At 44.6% G+C, this 27,886-nt stretch overlaps 1 protein-coding gene across 1 annotated transcript; it reads right to left on the bottom strand.

The window, feature by feature from the left end:
- Window positions 1-828: 828 nt before the first annotated feature.
- On the bottom strand, window positions 829-20,330 carry LOC310672920 (uncharacterized protein; the record flags this gene model as incomplete). Its single annotated transcript, XM_083430604.1, has 3 exons — window positions 829-2,110; window positions 19,589-20,175; window positions 20,277-20,330. 3 exons carry the CDS (start codon window positions 20,328-20,330, stop codon window positions 829-831), a joined length of 1,923 nt encoding a protein of 640 aa, XP_083286730.1.
- Between the last annotated feature and the right edge of the window lie 7,556 nt (window positions 20,331-27,886).

The following is a 27,886-nucleotide window of genomic DNA, read 5'->3' as shown; positions in this document are numbered from 1 at the left end:
AAGTATATTTTAAAGCAGTAAGAGAAGACCCTAGAATAGAAGGAATTAAAGTTGGACAAAGGGCCTATAAGGTCAGAGCCTTCTCAGACAATCTAATAATTCCAACAGAAAACCCTCTAGAGCAGTGGTTCTCAACCTGTGGGTCCCCAGATGTTGTTGGACTACAACTCCCATCATCCCTGAGCTCTGGCCTTGCTAGCTAGGGGTGATGGGAGTTGTATTTCAGCAACATCTGGAGGCCCACAGGTTGAGAAAGCTACTCTAGAAAGTTCTATACAGTGGTACCTTGGGTTACATATGCTTCAGGTTACATAAGCTTCAGGTTACAGCCTGTGCTAACCCAGAAATAGTACTTCCGGTTAAGAACTTTGTTACAGGATGAGAATGGAAATCGTGTGGTGGCGGCATAGCAGCAGCAGGAGGCCCAGATAGCTAAAGTGGTGCTTCAGGTTAAGAACAGTTTCAGGTTAAGAATACACCTCCGGAACAAATTAAGTACTTAACCCGAGGTACCAGTGTATTAAGACCTCCCCACGTAAATTAGTGGATGTTTCCCAAGGTTCCATATTGACTAAAGCTTCTCTGTGTGTTTGCCAATGTAATGTAAGTTTATCCTTCCTGTTGAAGCTTTTTCCACATTCAGTACATTTAAATGGTTTCTCCCCTGTATGAGTTAGTTGGTGTATTCTAAGTGCTCTATTTTTGCTGAAGCTCCTTCCACATTCACTACATTAAAATGGTTTCTTCCCCGTGTGTTAGCTGGTGTCTTATAAGGTGTCTATATGGACGGAAGCCCTTTCCACATTCAGTACATTTAAATGGTTTCTCTCATGTGAGTTCGTTGATGTTTCCTAAGGTGTCCATTCTGACTGAAGCTCTTTCCACATTCCATACATTCAAATTGTTTCTACCTGTGTGAGTTCGTTCGTGTATTCTAAGATCTCCAATTCTACTGAAACTCTGTCCACATTCAATACATTTAAATGGTTTCTCCCCCGTGTGAATTCGCTGGTGTCTTTTAAGGTCTCCACTTTGACTGTAGCTCTTTCCACATTCAATACATTTAAATGGTTTCTCCCCCGTGTGAATTCGCTGGTGTCTTTTAAGGTCTCCACTTTGACTGTAGCTCTTTCCACATTCAATACATTTAAATGGTTGCTCCTCTATGTGAGTTTGCAGATGTCTTCTAAGTATTACATTTTGACTGAAGCTCTTTCCACATTCAATACATTCAAATGGTTTCTCCCCCGTGTGAGTTCGTTGGTGCATTCTAAGGTGTCCACTTCTACTGAAGCTCTTTCCACATTCAATACATTTAAATGGTTTCTCCCCCGTGTGAGTTCGTTGATGTATTCTAAGGTCTCCATTTTGACTGAAGCTGTTTCCACATTCAATACATGCAAATGGTTTCTCCCCCGTGTGAGTTTGTTGGTGTCTTCTAAGTGTTCCACTAAAACTGAAGCTCTTTCCACATTCAACACATTTAAATGGTTTTTCCCCCGTGTGAGTTCGTTGATGTATTCTAAGGTATCTATTTTGACTGAAGCTGTTTCCACATTCAATACATGCAAATGGTTTCTCCGCCGTGTGAGTTCGTTGGTGTCCTCTAAGGTGTCCACTTCTACTGAAGCTCTTTCCACATTCAATACATTTAAATGGTTTCTCCCCCGTGTGAGTTCGTTGGTGTATTCTAAGGTTTCCATATTGACTGAAGCTCTTTCCACATTCAATACATGCAAATGGTTTCTCCCCCGTGTGAGTTTGTTGGTGTATTCTAAGGTTTCCATTTTGACTGAAGCTCTTTCCACATTCAATACATTTAAATGGTTTCTCCCCCGTGTGAGTTTGTTGGTGTATTCTAAGGTTTCCATTTTGACTGAAGCTCTTTCCACATTCAATACATGCAAATGGTTTCTCCCCCGTGTGAGTTCGTTGGTGTTTTCTAAGGTTTCCATTTTGACTGAAGCAGTTTCCACATTCAATACATTTAAATGGTTTCTCCTCTGTGTGAGTTAGTTGATGTATTCTAAGGTGTCCACTTCTACTGAAGCACTTTCCACATTCAATACATTCAAATGGTTTTCCCCCTGTGTGAGTTCCTTGATGTTTTCTGAGAGTTCCATTTTCCTTGAAGCTCTTTCGATAGTCAGTACATTTAAATGGTTTCTTTGCTCTTCCCAATGATTTCACAGATTGCTCCTTAGAATTCTGGCCATCATTATCCTCACCTGTTTGGGAGTGGGGGGAGGGGGAAGAGAATCCTGTTAAGACTTTCATAAAAGACAAGAAGGGAACTGAACACATGTCAATCCCAATATGCACCTTCTCTTATTTTAACACTGTCTCCTTTCTCCACTGTCCTCTCTATGTTCCAAACTTTTAGGAATGCAGATGAAATAATGGCAAAAACAACACATGATCACTCCATTCACACTTAATAAACTGCATTATTTTATAATCTATGGTGCAATTGGCTTCTTAGACACATCTCTGTATTTCTCTTTGTCCAGGGAGGAAAGGATCACAGGCTCAAGTAGCAGTCTCTCCTATGACTAAGAAGTCAAACTTTTGTGTTACTATGCCACATGTAACTGTAAAAATATTGCAATATATTTGAATCCCCAAACTTGGCCCTCCAGATGTTTTGGGACTACAATTCCCATCATCTCTGACCACTGTTCCTGTTAGCTACGGATGATGGGAGTTGTAGTCCCAAAACATCTGGAGGGCCAAGTTTGGGGATGTCTGTATTAGAACATAAGAAGAGTCTGCTCGACTGGGCAAAGGCCCACTTAGGCCAGCATCCTGCTCTCACAGTGGCCAGCTAGATGCCTGTGGGAAACCAGCAAGCAGGATCTGAGTACAAGAGCCCTCTGCCTTCCTGTGCTTTCCAGGAACTAGTATTAAGAAGCATTATTGCCTAGGACAGTGAGGGCAGAGCACAGACATCAGTCCAATCCTCTTTTTCAAGCTATCCAAGTTGTTGGCCATCGCTGTCTCCTGTAGGATGGAATTCCATAGATTAAAAAAGCAGAATACAACCAAGAACGCTTTCGGACCACAACTCAATAATTCTTGAACTAAAAGGCGAGAAAAATACTCCATTTAGAATATTGATCATATTTTGGACAATAGAATGAAAGGTGTTTTAGCAGAAAAAAATTCATCACAATCAGGCCTGCTTTCTACCAGGACGTCAGATGAAGGAGAATATAAGGAATATAATTGAAATTATTGAATATTTGGAAGTAAGAAATGAGAAAAAAGCGGCCTTAACGTTTATAGATGCTGAAAAGGTTTTTGATAATGTTTCATGGGCTTTTATGAAAAAGATAAAAGAAAAAATGAATTTTTGGGAAGCATTTGGGAGAGGAATTGGTGCAATTTATTCTTACCAACAGTCTATGCTGATTGTTAATAAGGTTATAACAGAAAAGTATAAAATAATGAAGGGGACAAGACAAGGATATCCCCTATCACCATTATTATTTATTTTGGTATTAGAGGCCCTGGAGAGAGAGGAAAAGTGGAGAAATTAATTAGAGGAATAACAGTAGAAAATAAAGCATATAAATTAAAAGGTTTTGCAGTTGACCTTGTAATTAGTGTGAAGGATCCCATAAATACTCCACTGAAGGTGGTAGAAAAGATACAGGACTTCGGGCAGACCGGAGGCTTTAAACTAAACAAGAATAAGACTAAGAAAACAGAGTTAGTTATACATAAAAAGTCAAATACTGAGAGATTTGTTTGACAGCTAAGAATATAAATATTTTTAAAGACAATTACAAGATGGAGTGGAAAGAAATAAAAAGAGGTTTAGAGATATGGGGAAGAATGAATTTCTCATTTTGAGGAAGAATATCAGTAATAAAAATGAATGTATTGCCAAAAATGTTATTTTTACTCCAATCAGTCCAGGCAATAGGCAACGCAGGATGCTTTGAAAAATGGCAAGAAGATACATCTAGGTTTATCTGACAAGGGACGAAATCAGGTATAAAAAATAAATTATTAAGAGAGAGAGGAGGTTTTGCCCTGCCGGGTTTGAAACTTTATTATGAAGCGTCCTGTATCTGCTAGAACCGGGAATGGATTACATTGGAAAACACAGATACTGTATATTAGATCTGGAAGGACACAAATAATGGATAGCATGCATATTTATGGTAGGAAAAGGCCAAGGTGTTTAGAGCTTTTCAGAATCATAGTAAGAAAACCAATTTGTAGGGTATGAGAGAAGTATAAAAATTTGCTTGAGTAAAAAACACCCTGGTGGCTTTCCCCCTTGGAAGCAATATCTCTGAAAAAAATTGAATATGAGAAGTAATTGGCCGACTTATAGAGAGCTGTTAACTGAAGTTGAAAACCAACTGAAATTAAAGGATTTTGAAGAGATAAAAGGAAGCTGTAACTGACTGCTTACAGTACCATCAGCTAAACGATATCTTTAAGATAGACAAAAAGAACGGTTTTAGTTATGAGACATCACTATTTCAAAAAGAACTCTTAGGAAGTAACATAACAAGTTCTGTCTAAAATGTATAACTTGCTCCTAGAACGGTATACAAAAGATGAACAGGTCAAAGCAGTTATGACGAAATGGGAAAGGGACTTAGGACATAACATACAAATGGCAGATTGGGAGACGCTTTCGAAAACAGATCTGAAATTCACAGCTTGCTGTACATGGAAAGAAAACTACATGAAAATGATGTACTGGTGGTATTTGACTCCTAGTAAGTTATCTGAAATGTATAGAGTAAGTTCAACTTTCTGCTGGAAATGTAAAGAAGAAGTGGGTACCTTTTGCTATATGTGGTGGTCATGTAAGATAACAGTATCATTTGGGGAAATGGTATATAATGAAAAAGTAGAGACACCACCTTGCCAACGAGCGCAGTGGAAACCAGGAAGTTAAAAAAAAGGCTGGGGAGGGCACGGGATGAGGGGCAGGGGAGCGGGAGCGGGCTTTTTACTTCTGCAGCTTGTTTTCAGGCAGGATAGATGTTCAGTTTCTGTTAATTGATTCTCATGAAAACTTACAGATTCTGGCTTCACACAATTAACTCAAGGCAGTGTCAATTTACTCTTGGCAGAAAGCCAAGGTCTGCTTGACCTAGAAACTACTTACTCTGATTGGTTAACGACCAGCACTCAACTCTGTTATCTAGGAATGCTAGCACAGTTTGGGTTAGGTGTGTTAGGAGTAGCTGTGCTGTGTATGGTTAAGAGAGAGAGAGAGAGAGAGAGAGAGAGAGAGAGAGAGAGAGAGGATTTATTTTGCTTTGTTTTGTATGCAGAAACTCTGCTGGTTTCTTTTCCCTTTTAATAAATCCTGTAAATAGTTATTCTGAGTCTAGCTGACTAGTCATTTCCACCTCAACTAGCTTCTTCGCTGTGCAGGAAAACTCTGCTACGTTTGGGCTAAAGCCATTAGAGCTATGCCTGACACTTCAAAGTTCCATGAATAGATTTGAGCATTGTCTGGGTCCCAGTGCCCCTACTCCTTTTTTATGCTCCATTCTATTGCTGCCAGGGGCTGCAAACTGAACCTGATACCAGTAGCCACGTGTGCAAACAACGTAGAAGGCTGCAAGGAGGAGCGCTTTTACACAGCTAATGGCGAATCCCCTGCAATCCAAGTCCTGATCACTTGCTCAAATCTATCCTGCCTCAAAACAAGCAACGGAAGGAAGAGGCTGCAAACTCTTAAATGGAAAAAACCCCAGGCACAGGGCAAATACCCTGAGTAAAATAGTAAAGGGAGGCAGGTGATTCAAAGCCAGAAGGCACTTTTAAAAGTGGTGCGTAGCCAGCAGAAGGTTCACCCGCTCTCTAAATGGAGCAATGAGGCTGCAGAGGGACGGCAGGACACAGGAGGGGTTGGATCGGGAAGGATAAAATTTAAGCAACCAGCAGCAAAAAAAAACCAACCTCGAGCTCTGAGCCACGAGCGCAGTGAAAATCAGGAAGTAAAAAAGGAAGGCTGCTGGGGACTGGAGGGCAGAGGATGAGGGAGAGGGGGAAATTACGCAAATCGCCCACGTCTCAGCTGATCCGCTGGCTCCTTGAGCCTGCACACTAAACAAGCTCCTGTCCCTCTTAGTCTCACTCTGATATACCAGTAGTTTATTAAATAGTTTAGTGCAACATTTGATTCAGAATATTTTTCCCGTTTTCCTCCTCTGAAAACTAGGTGCGTCTTAAGGTCCAGTGCGCCTTATGGAGCAAAAAATATGGTACTATCAGGACCCATGAAAGGGATGGAGCGAAGACATGTGATTCAGAGAATCTCATGAATTGATTACCTAAATGTCTTTGATATAAACTTGCATTTGTAAAAACCATTAAAATATTTCAAAAAAAGGGAAGTCCATAGATTGACTATGCTTCTGTTGATTCATCATTTGCAAACCCAGAAATAGGTGCTCCTGTTTTTGAACTTTGCCTCGGAAACCGAACGTGCTCCTGAGCTTCCATTTTTACTGTTGCACAGCAAATTTAAGTCCCCCCCATCATAATTAAGGTTTTTTTCATCCCACTTGTATCCTTGAGCAGCTAATTTAAGTCCCCCCTCCCATTGTAATTAAAGCTTTTTTCATCCCATTTGTTCCCTTGCACAGCTGACTTAAGCCCCCACCCCATCAATGTTAAAGCCATTTCTGGTTGCAGTGTTCTGAGGTGACATTTGGTGCTTTAGTTTTTTCCTATTTTTTGTGTTTTTGTTTGTGTGGCTTTTTCATTTTTGACTGTGGCTTCTTCTTTTTTTAATTTTTATCATCAACGATACTGTCTTCTTTATTTTATGGTACAGAACATTGATTACTGCTTTCATTTTACAGATCAATGGTCTTGTTAGATAGTAAAATTCATGTTAAATCGCTGTTTTAGGGGTTGTTTTTAAAAGTCTGGAACGGATTAATCCATTTTGCATTACTTTCTATGGGAAAGCACGCCTTGGTTTTGGAACGCTTTGGTTTTGGAAGACTTCCGGAACCTATTATGTTTGAGAACCAAGGTACCACTGTAACTCCTAAGATTTAAAATCCTGGAGGAAGAAAATCTGCCCCCAATACAGTGGTACCTCAGGTTAAGTACTTAATTCGTTCCGGAGGTCTGTTCTTAACCGAAAACTGTTCTTAACCTGAAGCACCACTTTAGCTAATGCGGCCTCCTGCTGCTGCTGCACGTTATTAGTTCTCATCCTGAAGCAAAGTTCTTAAACAGAGGTACTATTTCTGGATTAGCGGAGTCTGTAACCTGAAGCGTATGTAACCCGAGGTACCACTGTACTTTATGAAAGGGATTCAAGAAACAAAGAGCTGCTTCGGAGAAGGCCTCACCCATTCCTTCTTCCTGTCAGGAACTTCCTTCCATTTGTCTCCTCTCCATCTTTTCCTCTTTCTCCCTCCACCATCCATCTATCCCTGTCCCCATCTCCTCTCCCCTGGAACTCACCAGATTTCTCCAAGGGGCCTGGGAGGGAATGCTCAGAGGTTGTGGGGAGGGATGCGGGAGACAGCCTGACCAGGTCAACCGTCCATCTTCCTCCTTCCATCCTGGCCAGGGTTGCAGGTTCAGTCTCAGCTAGGTTTGCAGGTTCAGCTTCCTGAGGAGCGCAGAATCCAGAGCAAGTTGCAGCTTCCTGGGAGGGAGGGAAGAAGAAGCCAAGGGAGTCTGAGAGCCCCTGCAGGGATTCTCCTGCCCAAGACATTATGTTGCCCCTGGAGAAGCCCCAATTGGGCACCCCCTTCCCAAGAGCCCCCACCCATTTTCAAACACCTTCGGCAATTTCTTTCACCTGCCTGTCCCACCTCCCTTCCTAAGGCTGGGATGGTATGCACATTAGTGGCCTGAGAGTAGGTCCCTTGGAACTTAAGAGTTAATCTGCAAAGGACTGCTCTGAATACATGGGTGGCCCTTGCATGGAGAAGAAGGAAGCCCCTTGCTTGCATCTGGACCCCCTGGGAGAGGCGGTGGATCCGCCCACTGCTCCCTCTGCCCTCGCTGCCGCCGCCTCCTCCTCTGCCCTCCTCCCCTGCAAACACCCTTTGCTCTTCTTGCTCAGGGGAGAGAGGCAGGAAGAGCCTTCAATCCCATCCCTTTCCTCCTCTGCAGCCCAGTGAGAGGGGAAGGAGCTGCAGCGCCTGGTTCACTTCAGATAAACACATGGTTTACTGGGATTGTGAATGAACAAGTCCTCTGCCTTCCATGTGGTGGGAGTGGGGGGGTTAAAAGTGGTGAGGAGACCCCCCCCTCTCCAGTCCTTTTGGGAAACAGGAGCTTTGGTCAGGAGTAAACAACTTATATGGCAAGTTCACAAGAGAAGCACTTTGGAGCACTGCTTGCTCTTACTATGTGTTTGGACCTAGAGGACAACATACACGTTTACACCACGGGATTCCTTAAAGAGGGCATTTCTTTAAATTCAAAGGCCATTTCTACAAAATGGAAGTATTCTGCTGGCAGCCCTATATAGGAAAGTTTTCGATGTTTTAAAATTTTTGGTGTTTTTGTTGGAAGCTGCCCAGAGTGGCTGAGGCAACACAGTTTTTATTTTATTATTATTATTATTATTATTATTATTATTATTATTATTATTATTCCCCCCTAAGCCCATCCTGCTATGCATGCTGGTCAGAGACTTTGTCCCAACCCCCCCTTGAACGCAAGACGGCTTCCTATTTTTACTGCTGTTCTTTACATTTCTATATTGCCCTTCCTCCAAAGATCACAGGGCAGCTTCCAATAATAATAATAATAATAATAATAATAATAATAATAATTTTTATTTATACCCTGCCCTCCCCAGCCAAGGCCGGGCTCAGAGCGGCTTACAAGCAATAATAAAAACAAGCTGAATGATTACAACTTAAAAACAACATTAAAATACAACATTAAAATATCGAAACATTAAAATATTAAAATGTAGCCTCCTCGCAGGAGAAGGAAAGAAAAAAGAAAGAGAGGGAGGGAATCAAATTGGCACCAAGCCAAAGGCCAGGCGGAACAACTCTGTCTTACAGGCCCTGCGGAAATAAATCAGATCCTGCAGGGCCCTGGTCTCATGAGGCAGAGCGTTCCACCAGGCCGGAGCCAGAGTTGAAAAGGCCCTGGCTCTGGTTGAAGCCAATCTAACTTCCTTAGGGCCCGGGACCACTAGGGTGTTGCTATTTATGGACCTTGAGGCTCTCTGTGGGGCATACCGGGAGAGGCGGTCCCATAGGTACGAGGGTCCTAGGCCGTGAAAGGCTTTAAAGGTCAAAAGCAGCACCTAAAATCTGACCCTGTACTCCACCGGGAGCCAGTGCAGCTTGAAAAGCACTGGATGAATATGCTCCCATGGCAGAGACCCCATGAGGAGCCTCGCTGCAGCATTCTGCACCCGCTGGAGTTTCTGGGACAGCTTCAAGGGCAGCCCCGCATAGAGCGAATTACAGTAGTCAAGCCTGGAGATGACTGTCGCATGGATCACTGTGGCCAGGTCGGGGCGGGAAAGGTAAGGGACCAACTGCTTGATGCGGCGAAGGTGGAAAAATGTCGCCTTGGCTGTTGCTGTAACCTGCACCTCCATGGAAAGGGAGGCGTCAAGGATTACACCCAAACTCTTAACGGAAGGCAATGGCACTAATTGGGCCCCCGCAAGAGAAGGGAGTTGGTCCCTCATCCCCATGCCATCCCGACCCAGCCATAGGACCTCTGTCTTCGAAGGATTTCGTTTCAATCGGCTCCCACGAAACCATCCAGCCACAGCTTCCAAGCATCTGGTCAGTGTGTTTGGGGCCGAGTCGGTGTGGCCATCCATCAGCAGATAGAGCTGAGTGTCATCAGCATATTGGTGACAGCCCAGCCCAAAGCTCTGGATAATCTGGGCAAGGGGGCGCATAAAGATGTTAAAAAGCATCGGGGAGAGAATTGTGCCCTGCGGCACTCCACACACCAAGGAGTGGCGCGACGACATATCCCTCCCTAGTGCCAGCCTCTGTCCCCGACCAGAGATAAAATCTGCAATGTCTGGAATAAAAATAGCATTCTTGGCAATACATTCATCTTTATCGCAGCAATACGACCCAATAGTGAGAGTTTCAAATTTGACCATATTTCTAGATCTTTCTTTATCTCCGTCCAACATTTATCATAGTTATCTTTATACAAATTCCCATTTTTTGCTGTCATAGTAATTCCCAAGTACTTTACTTTTTTAACCACTGTCAACCCCTCGATTTCTGTTAAGTTCTTTTCTAAGACCTTTGTTTTAGTCTTGTTAAGCTTAAAACCTGCCAATTGACCAAACTCCTGAATTAGTTCTAAAACTCTTTTCACACAAGATTCTGGCTCCTGTAGTGTCAAAACTAGGTCATCTGCAAATGCTCTTAATTTATACTGTTTAACTCCGACCTGTATCCCTCTGACCAATTGGTCCTTTCTTATCATGTTCAACAGCACCTCCAGGACTGATATAAAAAGCAATGGGGAAATTGGGCAACCTTGCCGTGTTCCTTTTTCTATTCTGAACTCCTCTGTCACAACATTATTAACAATTAGTCTGGCTTTTTGCACTCACTCGAAATCCCGGGCAGCGGGGGCGGGAATGGGAAGACAGGGTTCTTCTGCTGGGGTATAGATACTAAATTTAAATTACAGTGGTACCTTGGGTTAAATACTTAATTCGTTCTGGAGGTCCGTTCTTAACGTGAAACTGTTCTTATCCTGAAGCACCACTTTAGCTAATGGGACCACCCGGCACCGCGCTGCTGCTGCGTGATTTCTGTTCTCATCCTGAAGCAAAGTTCTTAACCCGAGGTACTATTTCTGAGTTAGCAGAGTCTGTAACCTGAAGCGTATGTAACCCGAGGTACCACTGTAATACTACTAAGGCGATCCTGGCCAGCAATGCCCACCCCTCTCCCTCTCCCCCCTCCTTCCCTGCAACTCCCTTTGCACCAGATCCCTGCAGGAGGAAGCTTCTCCCCCCACCCTTCAAGTGCCCCTTTAAGAAAACAGCTCCCTTTCCTCCCTTCTCTTCTCCCTGTCCCGGGGCTTCTCATCCTGGACCCCCCCGCAAAGCCCCTTCCCTCCTTCCCCGCCATTGCCTTTGCACTCACCCGAAATCCCAGGCAGCGGGGGCGGGAATGGGAGCCCCCGCGTGGGAGGCAGGGAGTCAGGGCGCTTAATTAGGAGGTTTAATTAGGAAGAAGGCCCCTCCTCCGCACAATGCAGCCCGCCTTCCCGCCTCCTCCCCTCCCTCCTTTGCCAGCTCCAATTTTATCTCTGCTGCTGAAGCCGGAAGTGGAGGCAACTCTGGGGAGGAAGGAGAAGTTTTTCTCCACGCTCAGCCTCTTGTCTGTTATTTGATAATTGGGGGAAGGAAAACCTTGTAGCACCCAAGCAATGGGGAGACGGGGGAGGGAACGTGTGCATAGGGAATATAAACTTATACTTTGCATCAGCTGGACTGTGCCTGCTTTGGCTCCCAGCTCTTGCAAGAATATATTGTCCTCACTAAGGGCTTGCCGATCAGAAGATTGGCAGTTCGAATCCCCGCGAAGGGTTGAGCTCCCATTGCTCTGTCTCTGCTCCTGCCAGCCTAGCAGTTCGAAAGCACATCAAACTGCAAGTAGATAAATAGGTACCTGTTGTAAACAAAATCTGCCCTTATTCCCTTATGGGGGACACAAGAGCCCTTATAGAGTCCTTTGCAGGTTCTCCATCAGTGGGAGAAAATAACAGAGGCCAACCAGAGAATATTGAGAAGCAAAGCAGCTGGTAAGCCAGATCTTTATTGAACTGTTGCAACAGGGTGCTCCCCTCACACACAGGAGAAAGGAGGAGGACCCCGGACAAAGGTGTGCCTGCCATTATATAGACCTTTTAAATTCCCTTCCCTGGAGCTCAAGACCACCCCTCCATACATCATACATACATCACAGAAGGGGTGTAACCCAAGACCACCCCCCACAAACATCATACCTACAACATAGAAAAGGCGGTCTGCAACAGAAATTTGAATGTTCTTGTTTTTCCTGTCTGCCAGGTTATCTGATAATGCCTTACCTGATTGCCTTTCCTGGTAGTCTGGCCATTCCTTTGAGACGGTGATTCCCCAATTCCTGAGACAATGGGAAGGCCCCTCACCCCTCCCTCCTTGCAGAGAATACATTTCGTCAGTTTGGGAGTCAAAATGGTTTCAGGACGGTCTTCCTGTGCTGCTCCAGACACGTGGTCCACGTATCTATGTACGTGTTTGGTTGGTACATTTATGAACATCTATTATATATAAAAGGGACGCGGGTGGTGCTGTGGGTAAAGCGCCTCAGCGCCTAGGACTTGTCGATCACATGGTCGGCGGTTCGAATCCCCGCGGCAGGCTGAGCTCCCGTCGTTCGGTCCCAGCTCCTGCCCACCTAGCAGTTTGAAAGCACCCTTAAGTGCAAGTACATAAATAGGTACAGCTTTCTAGCGGGAAGGTAAACAGCGTTTCCGTGTGCTGCTCTTGTGCCGGCTCGCCACAGCAGCTTCGTCACGCTGGCCACGTGACCCGGAAGTGTCTGCGGACAGCGCTGGCTCCCGGCCTCTAGAGTGAGATGAGCGCACAACCCTAGAGTCTGTCCAGACTGGCCTGTACGGGCAGGGGTACCTTTACCTATTATATATAAAAGGCCTTAAATTTTTTTATTACATAACACTCCAGCGGGAAGGTGAACGGCGTTTCCGTGCACTGCTCCGGATCGCCAGAAGCGGCTTAGTCATGCTGGCCACATGACCTGGAAGCTGTAAGCCGGCTCCCTCGGCCAGTAAAGTGAGATGAGCACCGCAACCCTAGAGTTGTCCGCGACTGGACCTAATGGTCAGGGGTCCCTTTACCTTTATGATTGTTAGTAGATACAATAAAATACCTAGAATGAGACCAGATAAAAAGGCAGCCCTGCTCTTGGTGGATGCGGAGAAAGCATCTGATGTTTCAGGGGCATTCATGCAAAAACTTTGGAAATGATGAGTTTGGGTGAGAAAATATGTAGTGGTATAAAAGCGATTTATAATTCCCAAAGGTCAGACTAATTATAAATGGTGAAATATCAGAAGCTTTTAATATCTCTAAGGGAACAAGACAGGGCTGCCCTCTTTCTCCTCTCCTCTTTATCACACTTCTGGAAGTATATTTTAAAGCAATAAGAGAAGACCCTAGAATAGAAGGAATTAAAGTTGGACAAAGGGCCTGTAAGGTCAGAGCCTTCTCAGACAATCTAATAATTACAACAGAAAACCCTCTACAGCAGCAGTTCTCAACCTGTGGGTCCCCAGATGTTGTTGGACTACAACTCCCATCATCCCTGAGCTCTGGCCTTGCTAGCTAGGGGTGATGGGAGTTGTAGTTCAGCAACATCTGGGGACCCACAGGTTGAAAAAGGCTGCTCTAGAGAGTACTATACAGTGGTACCTCAGGTTACATACGCTTCATATTACAGACTCCGCTAACCCAGAAATAGTACCTTGGGTTAGGAACTTTGCTTCAGGATGAGAAGAGAAATCGTGCTCCGGCGGTGCGGCAGCAGCAGGAGCTCCCATTAGCTAAAGTGGTGCTTCAGGTTAAGAACAGTTTCACGTTAAGAACGGACCTCCGGAACGAATTAAGTACTTAACCCGAGGTATTAAGTACTTAATTAATTACTTAACCCTAGTAACATCTGGGGGCCCACAGGCTGAAAAAGGCTGCTCTAGAGTATTGTAGTAATATTGAAAAAAACAAGGCCAAGAATAAAATACAAAATACAGACTTAAAAGAAAGGAGAGGCTTTTCCCTTCCAGATCTCAAAATTTACTATGAAGCAGCTTGTCTTACTCGGATTCGGGATTGGATTAAATTGGAGAACGAAGAGGCAATAGAACTGGAAGAACATGACAACAGATTTGGTTGGCATGCATATTTGTGGTATGGGAAAACAAAGGTACACAAAGGACTCTACAATACTATAATAAGTTTTTACTAAAGGTATGGGGAAAATACAAGGAATTATTGGAACCCCAAACTCCGTGGTGGCTATCACCCATTGAAGCACTATCACTAATATGAAACAATAATATACAGGAATAGGCTGGTTTCAATTTGTTGTTGTTGTTTAATCGTGTCTGACTCTTCGTGATCCCATGGACCAGAACACGCCAGGCACTTCTGTCTTCCACTGCCTCCCGCAGTTTGGTCAGACTCATGTTTGTAGCTTCGAGAACATTGGTTTCAATACCATCAATTAAATGCAATTTTTGAGGAAGACAAGAAAGTAAATGGATTTGATACAGAATTATGTGACTTAGACAAAGAATTGATTATAAATGATGATAAAAATTTATCCAAAATGTATAAACTATTATTAAATTGGCACTTAAAAGTCAAAGAGGTTAAAGATGTCATGTTCAAATGGGCACAAGATTTTGGTCATACAATTGATTTAGAAAAATGGGAAAACTTAAGGAAAAGAGGCATAATATTTACAGCATGTTATACAATAAAATATTTTTTTAAAAAAAACGATGTACAGATAGTATCTTAAACCCTCAAAATTGGCTAAAATGTACCAAAACACCAGTGAAAAGTGTTGGAGGTACAAACTTAAAGAAGGGAATTTCTTCCATATGTGGTGGACGTGCCCTAAAATTAAATAATTTTGAGATACCATTAATGAAGAATTAAATAAAAGGTTAAGACATACTTCCCCCCAAAAAACATAAATGTTTTTTTGGGCCTATTAACAACAGACATCCCAAAAGAAACCAAAAGAATATTTTTGTATGCAGTAATGGCGGCCAGGATAGAAATTGCTAAAAATTGGAAAAGTAACATAACACCAATTTAAGAAGAAAGAGTTCTTAAATTGTCAGGATATCTTGAATTGGCCAAACTTACAGGTTTAATAAGAAATTATAATAATGAGAAAATAAGGAGAGAGTGGGAAGTCTTTATAAATTATATGAAGAGAACCAATTTTCAGCTTCAAACTTGGCTTAGTTTAGAATAAAAATCTCACAGGTATTTAGAGTAATTCTCCAAAAAATTAATCATTACAGACAACCAGTGATATGAAGAATAAAGAGCCAATGCTTGTTTGTGTGATGTATAAGTATAAATTAAGAAAAAAAGGTGGTCACCAAATAGCATGGCCCCCCATTTTAGTTTGAGGACTATCCCTGCCTCCGGGTCTGGTGTCATTTGGATGGATACTGGAATCAGCAAGGGAGACCCACATGACCCGAAGGTGCCGCTATGCAATGCCAGGTCAATGATTCATAAGACCACTGCCATCCATGACTTGATTGTGGATGGAGAACTTGACCTGGCATGTGTAACAGGGACTTGGTGGGATGAAGCAGATGGACCTGTCCTTGCCGCTGCTTGTCCACCAGGCTTCTCTTACGCACAGCAACTCAAGTCATGGGGGCAGGGGGGTGGTTTGCAGTGATTTGTAGGAAGTCATTAATTTGCACCAGGCATCCTATTGGAAAGACCCAGTTCTCTGAGTGCATGTTCTTGAAGTTGGACAATAGAGGAAGTACAGGATTGCTTTTGGTGTACCGATCTCACTGCAGCACCAAGGATTCCCTGCCCGAACTGCTTCAGGTTGTGGCAGATGTTCTCCTGCAGACGCCTAGTTTGGTTGTCCTGGGGGGATTTTAACATTCACGCCGACACAACCTTACAAGGGGCCGATTGGGACTTTGTGGGAAGCATGGCCTCCATGGGGCTGTCCCTAAATAAGTTTGGCCCAACTCACAGCTGCGGACATGCCTTAGACCTCTATGTTCATCTCTATGGATGTTGGTGATCTGACACCAAGTAAAAGTGAATCTGCGGGACGCGGGTGGCGCTGTGGGTTAAAGCCTCAGTGCCTAGGGCTTGCCGATCGAAAGGTCGGCGGTTCGAATCCCCGCGGCGGGGTGCGCTCCCGCTGTTCGGTCCCAGCACCTGCCAACCTAGAAGTTCGAAAGCACCCCCGGGTGCAAGTAGATAAATAGGGACCGCTTACTAGCGGGAAGGTAAACGGCGTTTCCGTGTGCGGCTCTGGCTCGCCAGAGCAGTGATGTCACGCTGGCCACGTGACCCGGAAGTGTCTTCGGACAGCACTGGCCCTTGGCCTCTTTGAGTGAGATGGGCGCACAACCCTAGAGTCTGTCAAGACTGGCCTGTACGGGCAGGGGTACCTTTACCTTTGAAAGTGAATCTAAAGAAGTGCCATGGCCAGATCACTTTCTGGTGCAACTGGACTTCTCCACAACCCTTCCCCTCTGCAGGGACGTGGGACCAATTTGGATGGTCTGCCCCTGCCACTTAATGGATCCAAATGGTTTCCAGAGAGTGGTAGGGGATGCTTTATCCCATGTTGATGGCCTTTCAGGTGATTCCCTGGTGGCCTGTTGGAATGTGGAGTTAACCAGGGCTATTGACTGTCTGGCTCTGAAGAGCCCACTCCAATTGCATGAAGGCCGGACAGCCCAGTGGTTTTCCATAGATCTGAGAGCAACAAGACGGCTAGAACGCCAGTGGCAGAAACCTCATTCTGAATCTGACTGGACATGGGTTAGAGCTCAACGTCAAGCCTACCAAATGGCGATAGCGAAGGTGAAGCAAACCTTCTTCACCAACTCTATTCCATCTGCAGAAAACAGCAGCAGGAGACTCTTTCAAGTAGTTAGCAATCTAATGGAACCATCTCTCCCAAGGGGCCTGGTACCGGCCACATGATCTCCTGCAATGATTTTGCAAAGTTTTTTTGCAGATAAAGTCGCTCAGATTCAGAGAGGTAGACTCCCCCGTGGGAGCAAGGCGGGGGCTGGTGAGTGCTAGAGTCCTGTCTAGTAAAGTTGCGTGGGATCAATTCCAATCTGTTACGTCCGAGGATGTGGACAGGCTGCTTGGACGAGTGAAACCAACCACCTGTCTCCTTGATCCTTGCCCATCCTGGCTCATAAAAGCTAGCCAGGAAGGGCTGGGCGATGGGCTCCGTGGGGTGGTGAATGCTTCTCTCTGTGAGGGAGCCTTCCCAGACACACTGAAAGAGGCAGTTACCGTGGTACTTCTGGTTAAGAACTTAATTCGTTCTGGAGGTCTGTTCTTAACGTGAAACTTTTCTTAACCTGTAGCACCACTTTAGGTAATCGGGCCTCCTGCTGCCGCTGTACGATTTCTGTTCTCATCCTGAAGCAAAGTTCTTAACCCGAGGTAATATTTCTGGGTTAGCGGAGTCTGTAACCTGAACCCGAGGCACCACTGTATTAAACTGCTTCTTAAAAAAAATATCTTTAGACCCAGCCAATACGGCCAAATATCACCCAGTCTCAAATCTTCCATTCTTTGGCAAGGTGATTGAGTGGGTGGTTGTTGAACAACTCCAGGGATGCCTGGAAGATGTGGACAATTTGGATCCCTTCCAGTTGGGTTTCAGGCCTCATCATGGGATTGAAACTGACATGGGCACGCTGGTCGATGATCTCCTGCGGGCTAGGGATAAAGGTGAGAGCTGTTTCCTAGTTCCGCTGGATCTTTAAGAGGCTTTTGACACCATCAGCCATAACATTCTCCTGGACCATCTAGAGGGGCTGGGAGCTAGAGGCACTGTTATACACTGTGCTGTGTTCAGAAAGTGGTGTTGGGGGATGAGTGTTCAGACCCGAGCTCTCACTTGTGGGGTGCCTCATGGTTCCATCCTCTCCCCATGCTTTTCAACATCTACATGAAGCCGCTGGGAGAGATCAGGGGGTTTGGGCTGGATGTTCACCAGTATACGGATACCCAGCTCTACCTCTCTTTCAAATCAGAACCAGTGAAGATGGTGAAGGTCCTGTGTGAGTGTCTGGAGACAGTTGGAGGATGGATGGCGGCTAACATATTAAAGTTGAATCCTGACAAGGCAGATGTCCTGTTTTGGGGGGATAGGAGGCAGGCAGGTGTGGAGGTCTCCCTGGTCCTGAATGGGGTAACTGTGCCCCTAAAAGACCAGGTGTGCAGCCTGGGAGTCATTTTGGACTTGCAGCTGTCAATGAAAGCGCAGGTCAATTCTGTGTCCAGGGCAGCTGTTTATCAGCTCCATCTGGTACGCAGGCTGAGACCCTATCTGCCCGCAGACTGTCTTGCCAGAGTAGTGCATGCTCCAGTTATCTCCCGCTTGGACTACTGCAATGCGCTCTACGTGGGGCTACCTTTGAAGGTGATCCGGAAAAAACAACTAATCCAGAATGCGGCAGCTAGAGTGGTGACGGGGTGTAGCTGCCATGACCACATTACACTGGTATTGAAAGACCAACATAGGCTCCCATTGCATTTCTGAGCAGAAATCAAAGTGTTGGTGCTGACCTTTAAAGCCCTAAATGGCCTCGGTCCAGTATACCTGAAGGAGAGTCTCCACCTCCAGCGTTCTGCTGGGACATGGAGGTCCAGCAGCAAGAGCCTTCTGGTGGTTCCCTCACTGTGAGAAGCAGAGTTACAGGGAACCAGGAAGAGGGCCTTCTTGGTAGTGGTGCCCTCCCTTCCCACCAGATTTCAAAGGAAAAAACAGCCACCAGACTATAAAATCCATCTGAAGGCTGCCCTATTTGGGAAGCTTTAATATCTGGAGGACTATTGTAGTTCAATATTTTGTTGGAAGCCACCCAGCGCGGCTGGAGAAATCCAGCCAGACGGGCGTGGTACAAATAACAAATATTATTATTATTGAAAACAAACACAGTCAAATTCCTTTCTGTACATCCACAGATTTGACAATCATCTTCACTTCCCAAGAAATCTGGGAAACCTAAGTGGAAAACTCCATACATTTATATGGTTTCCTGTCTGTGTGAATTATCTTATGAATATTAAGGTCTCCACTCCCTCTGAAGCTTTTTCCATGTTTCATAAATCTGGTTTTCCCCATGTGAGTTAGCGGATGTTTCCTAAGGTTCCACATTGCCTTAAGCTTCTCCACTGTGGGAGTTGGCCAATGTAATGTAAGTTTATCCTCCCTGTTGAAGCTCTTTCCACATTCAGTACATTTAAATGGTTTATCCCGTGTGAGTTCGTTGGTGTCTTCTAAGCGTTCCATTTCGACTGAAGCTCTTTCCACATTCAATACATTTAAATGGTTTCTCCCCCGTGTGGGTTCGTTGGTGTATTCTAAGGTGTCCATTTCGACTGAAGCTCTTTCCACATTCAATACATTTAAATGGTTTCTCCCCTGTGTGAATTCGTTGGTGTATTCTAAGGTTTCCACTTCCACTGTAGCTCTTTCCACATTCAATACATTTAAATGGTTTCTCCCCCGTGTGAGTTCGTTGGTGTATTCTAAGTGTTCCATTTCGACTGAAGCTCTTTCCACATTCAATACATTTAAATGGTTTCTCCCCTGTGTGAGTTCGTTGGTGACTTCTAAGGTGTCCATACAGACTGAAGCTCTTTCCACATTCAATACATTTAAATGGTGTCTCACCTGTGTGAGTTACTTGGTGTATTCTAAGGTTTCCACTTCCACTGAAGCTCTTTCCACATTCAATACATTCAAATGGTTTCTCCCCTGTGTGAGTTAGTTGGTGTATTCTAAGGTATCCACTTCTACTGAAGCACTTTCCACATTCAATACACTTAAATGGTTTCTCCTCTATGTGAGTTTGCAGATGTCTTCTAAGTGTTCCATTATGACTGAAGCTCTTTCCACATTCAATACATTTAAATGGTTTCTCCCCCGTGTGAGTTCGTTGGTGTATTCTAAGTGTTCCATTTCGACTGAAGCTCTTTCCACATTCAATACATTTAAATGGTTTCTCCCCTGTGTGAGTTCGTTGGTGACTTCTAAGGTGTCCATACTGACTGAAGCTCTTTCCACATTCAATACATTTAAATGGTGTCTCACCTGTGTGAGTTCGTTGGTGTCTTCTAAGGCTTCCACTTTCACTGAAGCTCTTTCCACATTCAATACATTTAAATGGTTTCTCCCCTGTGTGAGTTCGTTGGTGACTTCTAAGGTGTCCATACTGACTGAAGCTCTTTCCACATTCAATACATTTAAATGGTGTCTCACCTGTGTGAGTTCGTTGGTGTTTTCTAAGGCTTCCACTTTCACTTAAGCTCTTTCCACATTCAATACATTTAAATGGTTTCTCCCCCGTGTGAGTTCGTTGGTGACTTCTAAGGTGTCCATACTGACTGAAGCTCTTTCCACATTCAGTACATTTAAATGGTGTCTCACCTGTGTGAGTTCGTTGGTGTTTTCTAAGGCTTCCACTTTCACTGAAGCACTTTCCACATTCAATACATTCAAATGGTTTCCCCCCTGTGTGAGTTCCTTGATGTTTTCTAAGAGTTCCATTTTCCCTGATGCTCTTTCGATAGTCAGTACATTTAAATCGTTTCTCCTCTATGTGAATTCGTTGATGTGTCCTCAGTCTTCCACTGTGACTAAAGCACATCCCACATTCCATGCATTTAAACTGTTTCTTTGTTCTTCGCAATGAATTCACAGATGGCTCCATAGAATTCTGGCCACCATCTTCCTCACCTGTTTGGGAGTGGGGGCGGGGTGGGGAGAATCCTGTTAAGACTTACAAGAAAGACAAGAAAGGAACTGAACACACGTCAATCCCAATATGCACCTTCTCCTATTTTAACACTGTCTCATTTCTCCATTGTCCTCTCCATTGTCCCAAACTTTTAGGAATGCAGGTGAGATAATGGCAAGAACAACACATGATCACTCCGTTCACACTTAATAAACTGCATTATTTTATAATTTATGGTGGAACTGGCTTCTTAGACACATCTCTGTATTTCTCTTTTTCCAGGGAGGAAATGATCACAGGCTCAAGTAGCAGTCTCTCCTATGACTAAGAAGCAAAACTTTAGTGTTACTATGCCACATGTAACTTTAAAAATATTGCACTATATTAGAACAGGCATCCTCAAACTTGGCCCTCCAGATGTTCTGGGACTACAATTCCCATCATCCCAGACCACTGGTCCTGTTAGCTAGGGATGATGGTAGTTGTAGTTCCAAAACATCTGGAGGGCCAAGTTTGGGGATGCCTGTATCAGAACATAAGAAGAGCCTGCTCGATTGGGCATAATAATAATAATAATAATAATAATTTATTATTTATACCCCGCCCATCTGGCTGGGTTTCCCCAGCCACTCTGGGCGGCTTCTCCTATTGCACCTTCTCCTATTTCAACTTCTCCTATTGCAACTTCTCCTAGGTGGGCAAAGGCCCACCTAGTCCAACATCCTGTTCTCACAGTGGTCAACTAAATGCTTGCGGGAAACCAGCAAGCAGGATTTGAGTACAAGAGTCCTCTGCCTTCCTGTGCTTTGAGTCTAATCCTCTTTTTCAAGCTATCTAAGTTGTTGGCCATCACTCCTATAGGATGGAAGTCCATAGAAGTCCATTTAGAGTATTGCTCATATTTTGGGCAATAGAATGAAAGGTGTTTTAGGAGAAAAAGATCATCACAATCAGGCCTGCTTTCCCCCAGGACGTCAGATGAAGGAGAATATAAGGAATATAATTGATATTATTGAATATTTGGAAGTAAGAAATGAGAAAAAAGTGGCCTTAATGTTTATTGATGCTGAAAAGGCTTTTGATAATGTTTCATGGACTTCTATGAAAAAGATAAAAGAAAAAATGAATTTTGGGGAAGCATTCGGGAGAGGAATTGATGCAATTTATTCTTACCAACAGGCTATGCTGATTGTTAATAAGGTTATAATAGAAAAGTGTAAAATAAGGAAGGGGACAAGACAAGGATATCCCCTATCACCATTATTATTTATTTTTGTACCAGAGGTTCTTGCGAGAGAGGAAGAGTGGAGAAATTAATTAGAGGAATAACAGTAGAAAATAAAGCATATAAATTAAAAGCTTTTGCAGTTGACCTTGTAATAACAGTGAAAGATCCCAAAAATACTCCACCAAAGGTAGTAAAAAAGATACAGGACTTCAGGCAGGCTGGAGGCTTTAAACTAAACAAGAATAAGACTAGGTTTTTGGTAAAAAAACACATGATGGAGCAAGACAAATAGGAATTACAACAGAAAACAGAATTAGTTATACATAAAAAAGTCAAATACTGAGAGATATGTTTGACAGCTAAGAATAGTAATATTTTTAAAGACAATAAGGAGAATGTGTGGAAAGAAATAAAAAGAGATTTAGCGATATGGGGAAGAATGAATTTATCATTTTGGGGAAGAATATTAGTAATAAAAATGAATGTATTGCCAAAAATATTAAAGCTGTTACTGGTTGCAGTGTTCTGAGGTGACATTTGCTGCTTTATTTTTTCCTATTTTTTGCGTTTTTGTTTGTGAGGCTTTTTCAATTTTGACTGAGGCTTGTTTGTTTGTTTTATGATTGATTTATTGATTGATTAACTGTGGAAAGGGATAAAAGCCCCCCATTCAAACAATGACTATCATCAGTGCAGGTAAGAATTTTTTAAAAAAATTTATCATCTGCAATGCTGTCTTATTTATTTTATTGTACAGAACATTGATTATTGCTTTCTTTTTATGGATCCATGGTCTTGTTAGATAGTAAAATTCATGTTAAATTGCTGTTTTAGGGGTTGTTTTTAAAAATCTGGAATGGATTAATCCATTTTGCATTACTTTCTACGGGAAATCATGCCTTGGTTTTGGAACGCTTTGGTTTTGGAAGACTTCCGGAAACCGATTATGTTTAAGAACCAAGGTACCACTGTAACTCCTAAGATTTAAAATCCTGGAGGAAGAAAATCTGCCCCCACTACTTTATGATAGGGATTCAAGAAACAAAGAGCTGCTTTGGAGAAGGCCTCACCCCTTCCTTCTTCCTGTCAGGAACTTCCTTCCATTTGTCTCCTCTCCATCTTTTCCTCTTTCTCCCTCCACCATCCATCTATCCCTGTCCCCATCTCCTCTCCCCCGGAACTCACCAGATTTCTCCAAGGGGCCTGGGAGGGAATGCTCAGAGGTTGTGGGGAGGGATGCGGGAGACAGCCTGACCAGGTCAACCGCCCATCTTCCTCCTTCCATCCTGGCCAGGGTTGCAGGTTCAGTCTCAGCTAGGTTTGCAGGTTCAGCTTCCTGAGGAGCGCAGAATCCAGAGCAAGTTGCAGCTTCCTGGGAGGGAGGGAAGAAGAAGCCAAGGGAGTCTGAGAGCCCCTGCAGGGATTCTCCTGCCCAAGACATTCTGCTGCCCCTGGAGAAGCCCCAACTGGGCACCCCCTTCCCAAGAGCCCCCACGCATTTTCAAACAGCTTTGACAATTCCTTTCATCACCTCCCTTCCTTTTTTATTTATTTTATTTTATTTTTATTTATTTTATTTTGTTTATTCAATCTTTATTGGTTTAAAATCAGCACACACACACACACACCAAAAGCTTATAAATAGGAAAAGAAACAAAACAAAAAAGCACAATACATTACACAATACAAAAGAAATAGAACAATACATCACAAATGCACAAAATTATTCCACCCATCAACTTCCGACTTCCTTGATATAGGTTATTTATTTTCTTAATTAGGTAAAGGTACCCCTGACCATTAGGTCCAGTCACACATGATTCTGGGGTTGCAATGCTCATCTTGCTTTACTGGCCGAGGGAGCCGGCGTTTGTCTGCACTCAGCTTCCGGGTCATGGGGCCAGCATGACTAAGCCGCTTCTGGCAAACCAGAGCAGCGCATGGAAACACCGTTTACCTTTCCGCCGGAGCGGTATGTAATAAAAAAATTATCTATCTACTTGCACTTTTGACGTGCTTTCGAACTGCTAGGTTGGCAATTTTCTTAATTACTTGCCTCTATTTTTCAATAAACTTTATCTTTGTTAAATCTTGTCAGAATACTTTGTACCTTATTCAGTTCCGAGAGTTATTCAAAGCATTTTAAAGTTTTTATAAGGGGACACTGTTCTTTTAAATATTGTCTATAGAGCTCCCATTCCCGTTTAAACTTTTGGGCAATTGATTTCTTATCTTTTCCGTCATCTGTGCTACTTCTACATATTGAAGGATTTTTACTTGCCACTCCTCTTCTGATGGAATTTTATCTCCTTTTTATCCCTTGGCAATCAGCATCCTCACTGCAGTTGTTGCATAGAAAAAGACCCCTCCCCAAGAGCCCCTGTCCATTTTCAAACACCTTTGGCAATTCCTTTCACCTGCCTGTCCCACCTCCCTTCCTAAGGCTGGCATGGAATGCACATTAGTGGCCTGAGAGTAGATCCCATAGAACTTAAGAGTTAATTTGCAAAGGACTGCTCTGAATACATGGGTGGCCCTTGCATGGAGAAGAAGGAAGCCCCTTGCTTGCATCTGGACCCCCTGGGAGAGGCGGGGGATCCGCCCACTGCTCCCTCTGCCCTCGCTGCCGCCTCCTCCTCTGTCCTCCTGCCCTGCAAACACCCTTTGCTCTTCTTGCTCAGGGGAGAGAGGCAGGAAGAGCCTTCAATCCCATCTGTTTCCTCCTCTGCAGCCCAGTGAGAGGGGAAGGAGCGGCAGCGCCTGGTTCACTTCAGATACACACATGGCTTACTGGGATTGTGAATGAACACGTCTTCTGCCTGCCATGCGGTGGGAGTGGGGGGGTTAAAAGCGGTGAGGAGACCCCCCCCCCATTCCTTTTGGGAAACAGGACCTTTGGTCAGGAGTAAACAAGTTAGATGGCAAGTTCACAAGAGAAGCACTTTGGAGCACTGCTTGCTCTTACTATGTGTTTGGACCTACAGGACAACATACACGTTTACACCACGGGATTCCTTAAAGAGGGCATTTCTTTAAATTCAAAGGCCATTTCTACAAAATGGAAGTATTCTGCTGGCAGCCCTATATAGGGAAGTTTTCGATGTTTTAAATTTTTGGGTGTTTTTGATGGAAATCGCCCAGAGTGGCTGAGGCAAGGGAATCAGATGGGCAGGGTGCAAGTAATGAATTATTTATTTTTATTTTACTCTTATTCTTATTAGTATTATTCCCTCCTAAGCCCATCCTGTTATGCATGCTGGTCAGAGACTTTGTCCCAACCCCCCGCCCTTGAACGCAGGAGGGCTTCCTATTTTTACAGCTATTCTTCACATTTCTATACTGCCCTTCCTCCAAAGATCACAGGGCAGCTTACAAGAGAAAAACACAGAGAGGCATAGCAGAGCAGGAAATAAAAACGAAAACCCTCCAGCCCCCCCATGCAGGTGTGCAGTCCATAGATTGTTTAATGAGCCAAACCCCTGGGAGAAGAGCAAGACTTTCGCCTGTTGCCTAAAGATAAGGTCCTCCTCCGAGGGGTCTTCTGCTGGGATATAGATATTAAATTTAAATTAAAACTATTAAGGCGATCCTGGCCAGCAATGCCCACCCCTCTCCCCTTGCCCGCCTCCTTCCCTGCAACTCCCTTTGCACCAGATCCCTGCAGGAGGAAGCTTCTCCCCCCCCCCTTCAAGGCCCCCTTTAGGGAAACAGCTCCCTTTCCCCCCTTCTCTTCTCCCGGCCACGGGGCTTCTCATCCTGGACCGCCTCGCAAAGCCCCTTCCCTCCTTCCCCGCCATTGGCTTTGCACTCACCCGAAATCCTGGGCAGCGGGGGCGGGAATGGAAGCCCCCGCGTGGGAGGCAGGGAGTGAGGGCGCTTAATTAGGAGGCTTGATTAGGAAGAAGCCCCCTCCTCCGCCCAATGCAATGCCTTCCCGCCTCCTTCCCTCCCTCCCTCCTTTGCCAGCTCCAATTTTATCTCTGCTGGTGAAGCCGGAAGTGGAGGCAACTCAGAGGAGGAAGGAGAAGTTTCTCCGCACGCTCAGCCGCTTGTCAGTTATTTGATAATTGGGGGAAGGAAAACCTTGTAGCACCCAACCAATGGGGAGACGAGGGAGGGAACGTGTGCAGAGGGAATATAAACTCATGCTTTGCTCCAGCTGGACTGTGCCTGCTTTGGACCCCCGCTTTTGCAAGAATGTCTTGTCCTCAATAAACTCTTTACTGCTTTACCAATTTTGTTCAGATGGTATTTTAAGGAACGGCACTGTGGAGAGATACTTAGGGTGGATTGTGTTTTGGCTTGTGTTATTTTATTTATATTTATTTATTGAATAAAATTTATTTTAAAAAACCTGCAGAGGGGTTTCCCAAACAAACAAAAAGAACACCACAGCAGTAAAATCAAGACAAATTTACAACCCTGCTTTAAAACATACAAAAGCTAAAATATTAAAACAGATTAAAATTACTTCCACTTCCTAAGTATCTGGGTAAGGTAAAGGTAAAGGGACCCCTGACCATTAGGTCCAGTTGTGGCCGACTCTGGAGTTGCAACGCTCATCTCGCTTTATTTTCCGAGGAAGCCGGCGTACAGCTTCCGGGTCATGTGGCCAGCAGGACTAAGCCACTTCTGGCGAACCAGAGCAGCGCATGGAAACGCCGTTTACCTTCCCGCCGGAGCAGTACCTATTTATCTACTTGCACTTTGACGTGCTTTTGAACTGCTAGGTTGGCAGGAGCAGGGACCAGCAAGCCCTAGGCTCTGTGGTTTAACCCACAGCGCCACCCGCGTCCCTGGGTATGCTTGCCTAAACAAGAATGCTTTTAGCAGGTGCTTGAACAGCCTAGCAAAGGCATGTGCTTTATTGCAATAGGCGGGGAGTTCTAAAGTGCAGGTGCTGCCACAGTAAACAATGCAGTGCAGCTATTATGTGGAACCTGTAGTAGTGCTTGAAACTACTGAAGGGGAGGTTTTATTTATTGTAATTTCACCATGCTCTGTATTATCTGAAAAGGAACATTTATTTAAAAAGCAGGACTGCACAGCAGCAATTTACTCGCCTGTGAGGTTCATCATGATCCGTGGGAGTTATTCCCAAGCCGACGGTGCATAAGTTGGACTGCAATCCTATGCACCCCTTGCATCCAACTTGTACCTAAAAATCTGCACCAACCTGCACCAGAGAACTGTAGAGTTGGAAGGGAACCCTGAGGGTCATCTAGCCAAACCGCTGGGGCAACGCAGGAATCTCAATGAGACTATCTCTGACCGATGGCCAGCCATCTTCTGTTTTTCCCTCAGCCAGGACACACAACAACTGAGACTGGAGGTGTGGGGAAAGATAAATTTTGACCAGGGAAAGGCAATGGGGCAGATTTGTCAGGCACGTGCAGGCGCAGTTTGAAGACTTTACACAAAGCGTGTTCTCCTTCAGGGAGAGCACGTGTTGCGGTGGGGTCTACTGAGCCACCCCTCTGTTACCAGCAAGGTCTCTAAAGATGGCCTGGGGCAGTGATTGGTTCACTGGGTTGCTGGGGTAAAAGTTATGTTGCAATTTTGGTGGGAGGGGTAAAAAGGTTTAAATACTCTGCACGCAGCCTTGTACTTTCTCTTTTGCTGCGTGCAACGGATCACCCGCCCACCCGCCCTAGAGTAAGGGGTTGTTGCGTTGACCTTGCTATTGCCTGTCATGGGGTAGTCTGCCTTTGAGCAGGGGCCTGGTAGGAATTTTTCCACCTGGCAAATTGGCTGGCTGGGTGGTTTTTGCCTACTACGTAGCAAATCGTCACAACTTGTAAGGTTGTGGTTAGGCATTGGTTATAAATCTGGTGGAGGAGGGGTCAGGATAGGCTGTGCCTGCCCCTCCATGGTTGCTGCGGAAAGGGAATTCCGTTGGAGGAGGGGTCAGGATAGGCTGTGCCTGCCCCTCCATGGTTGCTGCGGAAAGGGAATTCCGTTAAAGGAATCCTGGGGCTTGCCATCTTTTCGTCCAATCCCTGGAATGGGACTAGGGCCGGCAAGCCTTCGGGGAGCAGGCGGGTGAGAGTTGAGGGTCTGTGTCTCAGCTCCAATTCCTCCCCGACTTCCTTTCCCCCGCACTGTCTTTCGGTGGTGCCCGGAAGTCAGTTCTGTCCC

The sequence above is a fragment of the Podarcis tiliguerta genome (assembly GCF_965153285.1).
Source record: "Podarcis tiliguerta genome assembly, chromosome: 2".
In the NCBI taxonomy this organism is placed as follows: domain Eukaryota; kingdom Metazoa; phylum Chordata; class Lepidosauria; order Squamata; family Lacertidae; genus Podarcis; species Podarcis tiliguerta.
This window is presented reverse-complemented; position numbering and strand designations above follow the sequence as displayed.